General features: G+C 39.0%; 1 protein-coding gene across 1 annotated transcript; it reads right to left on the bottom strand.

Annotated features, from left to right (window-relative positions):
• Nucleotides 1-511: 511 nt before the first annotated feature.
• On the bottom strand, nucleotides 512-2,053 carry LOC129816200 (augurin-A-like; the record flags this gene model as incomplete). The annotated part of the gene is made up of 3 exons (XM_055870437.1): nucleotides 512-717; nucleotides 814-861; nucleotides 1,966-2,053. Coding segments are annotated over 3 exons (342 nt in total), but the record flags the coding sequence as incomplete, so codon positions are not given.
• Nucleotides 2,054-13,157: the final 11,104 nt, after the last annotated feature.

Below are 13,157 nucleotides of genomic sequence, written 5' to 3'. Positions count from 1 at the left end.
ATTTGGCGCCCTGCAGTATAACTGGCTGTTGATGAGGTGGGACGCTAACGTCCCACATACCCTAGGGAGGTTAAAATCTCCATCGAAACCATTGATCTGGAAGAAACATAGCTAGAGAGAAGAGAAAGCTTGAGAGTGTTTGCGTGTGTGTATGCGCGTGCATGTGTGTGTGTTCAAGGTGTTTCAGGCCCAGTGATGTCCATAGTGTTGGAGGATAATTATCTCTCATTTGAAAAGAGTCTCTGTTTCCTGCTGTGACAGAACCATCCTTCTGCTCTTATCTAGTCTGATAACGATTATGAATTAGGCTGGGGATTATCCCTTCCTCCCTTCCTCTATCTATCATGCTAAAGGATTTTTTTACCCTGTCCCATACTGTATCTAGCGCCAGGAGTTTTTCCAACCTTGAGACCTGACCAGGATAACCTCCCTGTCATGGCTATAGCCTATGACAATGGCCCATAGTAGGGCCTATAGTTTTTCCTAGTCAGGTCCCAGGGACAGAATAAACTCAGAGCCCTACCCCATCCAACCTGTCCCCACTCACCGTCTCATCAAAGCCCATGTACATGAACTGCATGATCCACTGCTGCACGTCTGACCTGCTGCGGTTCCAGATGTTCCACTTGGGCCTTCGTAGCTTGGCCAGCAACTCTTTGGCCTTGGTGGGAGCGACTGCCACTCCAGACTTAGAGGGAGTGCTACTGTTACCCACCACTGGGGAGAGGCGGAGAGGAGACATGTAAAGGGAGTAGAATGTAAAGTATGCACAGTGTATAATGTGTGTATGTAAAAGATTTCTGCGAATATTACCATTTATTTTCTTCAGGATCTTGTGCAAGCTGCTCTCACTGAAAACATCTGATAAAGCTAGTCATTAGCGGCAGGTAGCCTAGTGGTTAGAGTGTTGGGCCAGTAACTGAAAGGTTGCTAAATCAAATCCCCAAGCTGACAAGGTACAAATCTGTAGTTCTGCCCCTGAACAAGCCAGTTAACCCACTGTTCCTAGGCTGTCAATGTAAAGAAGAATTTGTTCTTAACTGACTTGCCTAGTTAAATAAAGGTTAAATCAAATAAATTAGGACACTTAGTGAGGTGTTTGTGATTATTGAGTTCGTTTGTGATTTGATAAAGCACAACAAATTCAATAGAGGCTTAACAGAAACAGCCAGAGATTGGGCACATGGTTGAGGTTATAGGAAATGATTTGCAGGTGTTTTGCACCAATCTAAGTTACTAATGAGCACTGAACATCAACAGAGCAATTTCCCCGCTGAACTTTTCTCATCAGCCCAGCAGTTCTTTCACATTTAACAATGAGTCAGACATCCCACTGAGAGATCTGCCTGGTTAGCTATCTCATTCTCCCTCCTGTTTCTTCCTCCCTCTCACTCTTTATTTCCCTACCTCTCTCTGACACTTCCCCCTCTTTCTCTTTTCTTCCCTCCCACTGCAACCCTTCTTGCAAAATGGTGGTATAGAGAGCTAGAAAATACTTTTGAGATGAAAGGGATTATTAGAAACACCATGGCTAGTTATTCTTCAGTAACACATGACATATACAATAGAATCTACATTTCACTTATCTCCCAAGTCTGTTTTCAGCTGTCTGCCATGCTCGTCCCTTTCTCACACACGAGAAAGAAACTCCTTATGCATTCAAGCACTATGTGAAATAATTCATCACTTTCCCTAAGTAACCCAGATACCTGATAAAACTTCCTAAAACATATCATCAACCTTCAAACTTGAGGTTCTTCACTATATTAATTAACACTTCAGTGTAGCAGATGTTACTGCAGAGGTTGTGTTCATCTATGTTCTGCTCCCTTCTGTATGCATTATCTAGTGAAGTAGAAGGTGTGGGGGGACAGAGCGAGACAGAAGGATAGTTGAAAGAAAGACTTGAATAAGAAGAGCGCTAGAGAGAGAGGGAGACAAAAAAAAGAGAGAAAGAGTTCTCACCTGTGAGGGCCAGGAGTGTGAGCAGAGCAGTGAGCTCCACCAGCCTCCGATAAAGCTGCTGAGAAGCAATGATGTCGCGATCGAATGTCGTTTACCCGAAAATCCAACCCATAGAAACGGGCCTGTCTGAAGTAAAAGTGTTAAAAAATCTTCTCTCAATCGAATGTTCATGTGTGCCTGGGGTACTTTTCCATCCAGGAAGTACAGTAGCAGCAGTGAGAGAGAGAGAGAGAGAGAGAGAGAGAGAGAGAGAGAGAGAGGAATGTTAACTGTATAAATGTTGTCCTCCCAACACAGTTTATACCAAAGGTGAACTTTCAAACCTGAGCCAATGATAAACCTCTGATCCTTGATGTGTGGCACATGGTAAATTGATTTCAGCCATATGGCTGAGGACGTTTCATATCCCCATCACTAAGAACAGTCCATCGATTTGACAGAACTGACGAGTGATAGCTGAATTAAAATTAAGACTGTAGTGGTGGAATGAGTGAGGGAACTGCACTGTGGAAGTGAGTCTGACTGTTAGAGCTGAAATCAATCAGTAGCGTGAAGATCAGTGTTATAGCGTGATTTATACCATTCTACAATGCAGATCTTCTGTGCTGCAGATTGAATCCAGCCCCTAGGGTTGTATTTATAGGTAGCCTACCTGGGGAAGCTGTCTTTGAGCCTCTTAGGCTGCATTTACACAGGCAGCCCAATTCTGTTCTTTTTTTCAGCTCTTTTGCCTATAATTGGGCGAAATATCAGAATTGTGCTGCCTATGTAAATGTAGCCAGAAAGAGAGAGGATGTGACGTGATTGAATGAGGGGTCAGTGGTGGAAAAAGTACCCAATTTTCATTCTAGAGTAAAAGTAAAGAATAGTACCTTAATAGAAAATGACTCAAGTAAAAGTGAAGTCACCCAGTAAAATACTACTTGAGTAAAAGTCTAAAAGTATTTGGTTTTAAATATACTTATGTATCAAAAGTAAATGTTACTGCTAAAATATACTTAAGTATCAAAAGGAACAGTATAAATCATATCAAATTCCTTATATTAAGCAAACCAGACAGCACAATGTTTTTTTGACTGTTTTTTCCAACTGCTTACACACAAAATCTTTTCATGTCACTCGATTTTTGAAACCTCTCACTCAAAGTGCAAAACTACACACCAAATATCCTAAACCATAAGCTATTTCTCAGCCTTTGACTCAGTTGTCAATTGCATAAAACACTTTTTTCAAAACACTACACACAATTCTCTACCTAAAACACAAAAATCTAACAGGAAGTGACTTGCTTTCCTTTTCCAAACACAACCAATCAAAATGCTACACTTATTCACCAGGTCACACACACACTCCTCACATGTGCAAACACTAATAGCTTAACTGATCACTAACCAATCACTGCTTTGCTGTAGTATAGGCCTATAAATAGGTCAAAGGTCAGATTACCTGTTTTGAACAATGGATGCCAACAACGGACAGAGAGCAAGAGGAGTAGGAGGGATAGGAAGAGGAAGAAGAGGACGAGGGCAAAGAAGATAAGGAAGGAGAGACATCTCTGATGAGATTAGGGCAACACTTGTTGATCATGTGATCAACCACGGTTTGACCATGAGAGAGGCTGGACTGAGAGTCCAGCCCAACTTGAGTCGATTTACAGTGGCGTCCATAATTCAAACCTTCAGAAATGAGAACAAGTGTGCAACTATCTAATGACTATTTTAGCATTACAGTAATGTACTGTAAAATATGTATGACTGTATTGCATAAACATTTGTAACTCTAAGCCATCCATTTACTGCACTGCATTGAATGAATGAGGTTGGTTATCATGCTGTACTACATTTTTTTGTACATTGTTTACAGTTTCTATGCTGAACACATACTGTGTTTGAATTATGTACAGAGTGGAAAGGCAAAGACATCATGGAGGACGAGGACGCTTGTTTACAGATGGTTTTGGCCAACAATGCAATTAGGATTCGAGAGATAAGAGAGCATATCTTGAATAATGACACCATATTTAACAACATCAATGCTTTAAGCCTGTCGACCATACAACGCATCCTCCAACGGCACCGAGTGACGATGAAACAACTTTACAAGGTGCCATTTGAGAGAAACTCTGACAGAGTCAAGAATATGCAACATGACTTTGTAGAGGTATGTATGCAACACTACTTCCAGTACTTCAGACATACCATATTTACTCATCTGTATATCCTTTTGTCTGTTACAGAGAGTATTGGAGCTGGATGCCCATGTAATTCGCCATGAATTTATTTATATGGATGAACCTCACCAAAACCAGGTGCCGCGGAATAAATATAATAGGACAGAGGGCAATTACCAATGTCCCTGGACAGCGTGGGGGTAATATGTACTGCCATCACTCAAAACGGGGTCCTCCATCACAATGCCACACTGGGTCCGTACAACAACGGCCATATGCTCACTTTTCTGGATGCAATTTACACAATGCTTGTCCCTCATCCAGATCAGGAGCCTGCTAGATTTGTGGTTTTATGGGACAACGTTAGTTTTCACCGGGCTGTTCTGGTCCAAAACTGGTTTGCCACCCATCCATCATTTGTAGTTTTGCACCTACCCCCATATTCACCTTTTCTAAATCCCATACAGGAATTCTTCTCAGCCTGGCGCTGGAAAGTGTATAATCGCCAACCCTATGCCCGCATGCCGCTTCTCCAGGCAATGGAGGACGCATGTGGGGACATAGAGGTTGCCTCTGTCCAAGGTTGGATATGCCATGCTAGGAGATACTTCCCTCGATGTTTAGCAAGAGAAAATGTATCTTGTGATGTGGACTAAGTATTGTGGCCAGACCCAGGCTGGAGAAGAGATGAAGCGTAGCTTAGCACTGCTGACTCCCCCCCCCCCCCCCCCCCCCTACCACTTCCTGGACAAAAAAACTGTAATAAGGTACAGATAGCCAGGGGCACATTCCAACACTCAGGTATAATTTACAAACTAAGCATTTGTGTTTAGTGAGTCCGTCTGCCAGATCAGATGCAATAGGGATGACCAGGGATGTTCTCTTGACAAGTGTGTGAATTGGACCAGTTTCCTGTCCTGCTAAGCATTCAAAATGTAAAAAGTACTTTGAGTGTCAAGGAAAATGTATGGAGTAGAAAGTTCGGTGGATGGTGCTGTGTGCACTTTTCGAAGGATGGATCCCAGTCGGTCCGGGGCTGTGCGATGCGGGGGGTCGGGGGTGGTCTGCCGGGCATTGGGGTGACAACCCAACTCGAGATGGGGGCTTTTGGCGGGTGGAATAGTGGGGACCAATTGGAGGTTTGCTTAGTGGAGATGCAAATGTCATGGTACAACTATATAGACACTCAATCATTATGTTACTTTTTAATAGGACGTTTACAAACATATATTTTGATAAAAATAATTGAAAGGTGTGTCTCATTATGGTAAGTGGTGAAATAAGTATAGCCAGTTACAATTGTAATGGCTTAGCAGATAATAAGAAAAGACGATCAGTATTTACCTGGCTAAAAGAGAAGGATTATAATATCTACTGTTTACAGGAAACCCATTCGACAGTTTTAGATGAAATTTTGTGGAAAAAGAACTGGGGGGGCAAAATATATTTCTCCCATGGGCGAAGAAATTCAAAAGGGGTGATGGTTTTAATTAATAATAACTTTGATCCAAATGTGCAACTTGTCCAAACAGATCCTCAAGGTAGATGGATTATTTTAAATATGTTATTGGACAATAAACATATATGGCTTATTAACCTATACGGTCCGAATAATGATGATCCAAGCTTCTTTGACAATATATATAAGAATGTATCAACTCTACAAGCAACACTAGACTCTATTATTATAGTGGGAGATTTTAATACGGTCTTAAATACCTCTATGGACCGGAAAGGAAATCACACTACAAACTATCACCCTCAGGCACTTAAGGAAATCAGGAATGTCATGGATGTATTGGAATTAGTGGATATATGGAGACTTAAATACCCTGACCTAGTGAGATATACATGGCGGAGGCTTAATCAAGCTAGTCGCCTTGACTACTTTCTTATATCATTCTCTCTGGCACCAAAAGTTAAAAAGTGTTTGATAGGGGACAGAATGCGGTCGGACCATCATATAATTGGCATATATATTACTCTTACAGAATTTCCACGTGGGCGAGGATATTGGAAATTTAATCAAAGCCTACTAGATGATAAATTGTTTAGAACTAGGACAGAAGAATTTATAACTGACTTTTTTAGACATAACATAGGTACAGCAGATCCCCATATTGTATGGGACACTTTTAAGTGTGCCTTTAGAGGCCATGCAATTCAGTACTCATTTATAAAACAAAAGCAATTTCGATCAAAAGAGTCCATATTAACAAAGGAAATTGAAGGACTAACAGTACAGTTAGATAACAATAAAAACGGTACCATAGAGGCACAGAATAAGTTAGAGGAAAAACAAAAAGAAATGGAGGAACTTATTCAAGAAAGATCCAGTGTAATATATTACAAAAATAAAGCGAACTGGATGGAATATGGGGAAAAATGCACCAAATTCTTTTTCAATCGTCAATATAGAAATGCTACCAAAAAAAACGTATTAAAACTTGTTACAAATGATGGAGTCACGCATGATTCACCAAATGATATTTTGAAAGAGGAAGTAAAGTACTTTAAGAATATATTTTCGTTTCAGGCTCCTCCATCTCCACTAACTGAAACTAATTGTATGGATTTTTTCCCTAATAATAATGTAAAATTAACATCTGTACAGAAAGACTCATGTGAAAGCCTAATTACAGAGGAGGAACTACTTGATGCAATTGGGGCCTTTAAGGATGGGAAAACTCCAGGACTGGATGGCATACCAGTGGAAGTATACAAACATTTTTTTGATATACTCAAAGGACCATTATTAGCTTGTTTTAACCACTCCTATATAAATGATAGATTATCAGACACGCAACAAGAAGGTGTGATATCATTATTACTGAAACAGGACCCAAGTGGTATATATAAAGATCCAGTCCATTTAAAAAATTGGAGACCTCTTACACTTCAGTGTTGTGATGCAAAAATCCTAGCAAAATGCTTGGCGCATAGAATAAAAAAAGTTTTGTCAGATATTATTCATCCTAATCAGACAGGTTTTTTACATGGACGATACATTGGAGATAATATAAGGCAAGTACTGGAAACAATGGAACACTATGAAATATCGGGGACACCAGGCCTGGTTTTCATAGCTGATTTTGAAAAGGCTTTTGATAAAGTACGACTGGAGTTTATATATAAATGCCTAGAATATTTCAATTTTGGGGAATCTCTTATAAAATGGGTAAAAATGATGTATAGTAACCCTAGGTGTAAAATAGTAAGTAATGGCTACATCTCAGAAAGTTTTAAACTATCTAGAGGAGTAAAACAAGGTTGTCCACTATCGGCATATCTATTTATTATTGCCATCGAAATGTTAGCTGTTAAAATTAGATCAAACATTAATATTAAGGGATTAGAAATCCAGGGCCTAAAAACTAAGGTGTCATTGTACGCTGATGATTCATGTTTTCTTTTAAAACCACAACTAGAAACTCTCCACGGCCTCTTAGAGGATCTAGATACATTTGCTATCCTCTCTGGATTAAAACCAAATTATGATAAATGTACCATATTACGTATTGGATCACTAAAAAATACACATTTTACATTGCCATGTAGTTTACCAATTAAATGGTCTGACGGTGATGTGGACATACTCGGTATACAAATCCCAAAAGAAAGAAATGATCTCACTCCAATAAATTTTTATAGAAAGTTAGCAAAAATAGATAAGATCTTGCTACCATGGAAAGGAAAATACCTGTCTATTTGTGGGAAAATCACCCTGATTAACCTGTTGAGGATGGGGGCGCTGTTGAGACTATTTATGCTAATCGTGTAATTTTTGAAACGGCTTCCCACAAAATCCTTGATCGTACAATATGCATATTATTATTATTATTGGATGGAAAACAGTCTATAGTTTCTATAGGAGTTGAAATTTTGTCTCTAAGTGGAACAGAGCCCATTCTACAGCAATTTCCCTGACATGGAGTCAGATTTCAGAAATTTTGGCCACTGTTCTGGAGTCAGTTAAAAGGGCACTGTTTTTGCTATGACTATACGGACACTGCTTACGTCTTCCCCTGGATGCCTTTACGTGATGACGATTTCAATGGGGTCGATTGCGCGTTCACAGGCCCTATAAATAAAAAAACCCTGTAGGTAGGAGCTCCTTTGCAGCTGCGTAATGCGCGTGGAGGACATCGACCTGCTATTTTTCCAAGCGTTAGTTTAGCCTGTTATATTTTTCCGGTCATGTTTTTACTCGTTATAGGAGTTAAAAACATCATAAGGTAGTTAATTTAAAGCGTTTTATAGCAATTTATATCCGTTTAGTGCGATTTTGGGACATTTATTTCTTTAACGCTGTGAATAGCTGGGCACGCTTTCAGTTCATCCCGAACGCAGTTGGCATTTCCACATGGCAAGAGGACAGCTTTCCACCAAAAGACGATTACTCCCAAGAAAGGATCCTTTGCCCAAGATACTGATGGAAGAACAGCTCAAAGTAGGACATTTTTATTATGATAAATCGTGTTTCTGTCGAAAAATTTTAGTGGCTTAGGACGCCATGTTTTTTGACGTAGCTTCGCTTGGCGCAAACTGTATTGAAAAGTAAGGATAAATTAAAAAATGTAATTCCGCAATTGTATTAAGAATTAAATTGTCTATCAATCCCTGTCCACCCTATATTTTTTAGTCACGTTTATGAGTATTTATGTATAAGAGTAGATCACTGTCTAAGTGGCGCAAGGACATTTTCTGACCAGCTGAGCTACATTTCACATTGTCTAACCATGATTTTGGTGGCTAAATATAAACATTTTCGATCAAACTCTATATGGATTGTGTAATATGATGTTACAGGAGTGTCATCTGAAGAATTCTGAGAAGGTTAGTGAAAAAATTAATATATTTTTGGCGATGTTGACGTTATCGCCCACTTTGGCTAGAATCAATGCTGGGCTGCTATGTGCTATGTGCTATGCTAATATAACGATTTATTGTGTTTTCGCTGTAAGACACTTAGAAAATCTGAAATATTGTCTGTATTCACAGGATCTGTGTCTTTCGATTAGTGTATGCTGTGTATTTTTACGAAATGTTTGATGATTAGTAAGTAGGTAAACACGTTGCTCATAGTAATTATTCTAGTCCATTTGTGACGGTTGGTGCAATTGTAACCTATGCCATCTACCTGAAATATGCACTTTTTTCTAACAAAACCTATCCCATACCATAAATATGTTATCAGACTGTCATCTGATGAGTTTTTTTCTTGGTTAGGGGCTATAAATATCTTAGTTTAGCCGAATTGGTGATAGCTACTGGTGTTGGTGGACAAATAAAAGATGGTGGATTATGCTAATGTGTTTTTAGGTAATAGATGGACATCTTTACATAGTGTGTCTTCCCTGTAAAACATTTTAAAAATCGGACATGTTGACTGGATTCACAAGATCTGTGTCTTTCATTAGCTGTATTGGACTTTAATGTGTGAAAGTTAAATATTTTAAAAAAATATTTTTTTTGAATTTCGCGGCACTGGTTTTTCAGTGGGGGTGGGGGGGGGAGTGCCGCTAGCGGCACACTCATCCTAGACAGGTTAACTCTTTAATCATATCACAGTTTACCTATTTGCTTATGGTTTTGCCTACACCTAGTGACCTGCTTTTTAAATTATATGAACAAAAAATATTCAATTTTATTTGGAACGGCAAGCCAGATAAAATTAAAAGGGCCTATTTATATAACGAATATGAATTCGGAGGGCAGAAATTATTAAATATTAAAGCATTAGACCTCTCACTAAAGGCATCAGTCATACAAAAGTTATACCTAAATCCAAACTGGTTCTCTAGTAGATTGGTACGAATGTCTCATCCTATGTTCAAGAAGGGCCTTTTTCCCTTTATTCAGATTACACCTGCTCACTTTCGGTTGCTTGAAAAGGAAATAATTTCCAAAATATCTTTATTTTTTAAACAAGCCTTAGAAAGTTGGTTGCAATTTCAGTTTAATCCACCTGAAAGGACGGAACAAATAGTACAACAAATCTTGTGGTTAAATTCAAATATAGTAATTGATAAAAAAAAACTGTATTTATCGAAGAAATGTTTAAAAAAGGTATAATTTTTGTGAATGATATCATAAATAGGACTGGTGGAGTAATGTCACACATGCAGCTAACACAGACATATGGAAATGTCTGCTCTACCCAAAATTACAACCAATTAATTGCGGCATTACCACAAAAATGGAAGAGGCAGGTGGAAGGGGATAAAAGTAAGGAACTTGTATGTCGGCCTTATATTAAAGAACATAAATGGTTAAAGAAAAGTGTGATAAATAAACACATATACCAATTTCATTTAAGGACCAAAAAACTTACAGCTGTGCCATATAAATTGCAAAATAGTTGGGAAGAGATTTTCGATGTACCCATTCCATGGCACATGGTTTATGAATTGATACGCAAAACAACGCCGGATTCAAAACTTCAAATTTTTCAATTTAAATTATTGTACAAAATTCTTGCAACTAATAGAATGTTATATATATGGGGGATACAATCTTCCCAGCTCTGTAGATTCTGCTGTAAGGAGGCAGAGTCATTAGACCATTTATTTTGGTATTGTCCGCATGTAGCTCGTTTTTGGTCACAGGTCCAGGAATGGTTGAAGAATTGCAACATTTGCGTAGAACTAACGCTACAGATAGCAATACTGGGGGATTTGAAAAGCCATAGTCAATCAATCAATAATATAATAATTATTTTAGCAAAAATGTTTATTTTTAATTTACAATCCGTGGAAGCTATGAGAATAGGAAGATTCAAATCTTTTGTGAAGCATCACAGCACAGTTGAAAAATATATGGCAAATAAAAATCCGAAATGGATGATGTTGGAAGATAGATGGGAAAGGTTGAGTGGAGCTGAAGGGTGGGACTAATAACAAGATAAACAATGTAGGGCATACTGGATCTGTGAAATGTGTATAGGTGCGGAGCTATTGTGAAATAGCACAGTTACAAGTGGAAATCAAACTGGATGGACAACAGAAATAGAGGAAGGACTAAGAACAAACAAGAGAGAACTATTATAAAGTAGACTGTGTCTGTAAAATGTGTATAAGATGTATAAATTGAAGGTAAAAACAGAAATGTTTATCAGTTTACTCCAATTGGGGGATCGGTGGTAGGGTTTGCGGGGAATAATAATAAAGGTATACTCTTTTAAAAAAGTATGTATGTCCATGTAGGTATGTGTATGTATATATGTGTATATGTATGCATACGTGAATGGATATATATATTTACCCCCAAAAAATATGGGGGATTGGAAATGATGCAGACAACTACATTGGAAGCAACATTCTTTCCGCAATATTAAGCTGATCCACCCCCCCCAAAAAAAAAAAAAAAAAAAAAAAAAAAAAAGTTCTTGATCCAGGAAGTCTACGATGTCCTGAAAAAGAAAAGGAGAGCCGCACACTCTAGGAGCTCAGATGCAATAATTAAATAAACAGCCAAGCTGTGTTCATCAGGGTATAGTCTACAACATCCTACCAAGCCCATCTAACCTGTTCTGCTGTGGTAAGGTCGATTCACAATCATGCTCTCTGCCTAAAGAGAGGAGTACATCCATTCTCAACTGCTGCTCAACAGCCCAAGGCGAGGGTCACTACCGCTGGTGCCACAACCTGGTGCCTAAAGCCATTGTGGAAACAATCTGTCAGAATGCAGGTATTATGGTTTAAGACAAAAAAACATCTTCAGTGGGATCAGCCACTGCAAGCGCCTCAGACAAGCTAAGTAGGCCATTGCAATTGTCAGAGCCAGGGAAAAGCCAACACCAACTACCAGAACCTCCACAGGTCTTTTCGCAACAGCTCAAGACTGGGAGCTGAAAGTTGACCTGGGAAAGCAGATCAAGTTCCCAGACATCATCACAGCGACAACACTGAGGCCAGACATTGTGCTGTTTTCCAAAACCTCCAAGCAGGTCATCTTAACGGAGCTCACTGTCCCTTGGGAGGACCGCATTGAGGAGAATGAAAGAAAATATCCCGAAGTACGAGGACCTGGTGGAGCAGTACTGACGAGCAAGGTCTGAGTCTGTCGAAGTGGGATGCAGAAGGTTCGCAGATCAATCCTTCTACAGGGCATTAAGCCTACTAGGCACCACAGGGAGGAAGGCCATCAAGACAGTGGAAGCAATGCTTTGGCTGTTAATTGTTAATTAACCATGTTAAATTGCAGAAATGTCAACTTCAATCGGGTTGGGATGTCCCAAGGATTTTGGATAGCACAGATCCAAGTGCACATTGAGCTGTGCTGGTGTGCAGGTGTTATCTGCTCTGTTAAACCAAATCTAAAAAGAGGGCAATAAACACAGGTTTTGCCTAGATGGTTAGTTTGTCAGAAATTACTTTTCGTAGCAGGTTAGGAGAACTTACACTGCAGGCTAGGATAATAAACGTAGCATGTTTGAAGAATTAGGTTAGATTTGGGAAAAAGGTTAGGGTTAGCTGAAATGAAAAAATTCGCAACTTTTGACATCATTTTGATAAACTGTAAAAAAAAAAAAAAAAAAAAAAAGTACATTATTTTCTTTAGGAATGTAGTGGAGTAAAAGTTATCCAATTATATATAGTAAAATACAGATCCCACAAAAACGTCTTAAGTAGTACTTTAAAGTATTTTACCTAAGTACTTTACACCACTGATGAGGTTCAAAAACTTTAGGTCACCTTTAGGCCTCAAAGTTTAAGGTGAGAAACTTTAGGTCACAGAGTTTAGTGTGATACTGATGTGACCTTTGCGAGACATCTGTCAAGTTATGTAATTCAACCATATGGACTTTAATTTCATAATGTGGGTCTACTACACTCCAAAGACTTGGCTGTTATGTAAACTTCAATATCTTTTAGCTCAGCTTTCTCTGTCTCTTAAAATGATTAAAACAAATACCAGAGGAGAAGGTTCCACATTGTGCCACGGCTATGTTGGTAAACCTCTCAGCACAGAGAACATTCTCTGAAACCGAGTTGCATTAAGAAAGCTGCTTTAGTTCAGA

This window comes from Salvelinus fontinalis, chromosome 19, assembly GCF_029448725.1.
Source record: "Salvelinus fontinalis isolate EN_2023a chromosome 19, ASM2944872v1, whole genome shotgun sequence".
In the NCBI taxonomy this organism is placed as follows: Eukaryota; Metazoa; Chordata; class Actinopteri; order Salmoniformes; family Salmonidae; genus Salvelinus; species Salvelinus fontinalis.
Note: the sequence above shows the minus strand (reverse complement) of the source record. Positions and strands in the feature narration are given on the sequence as shown.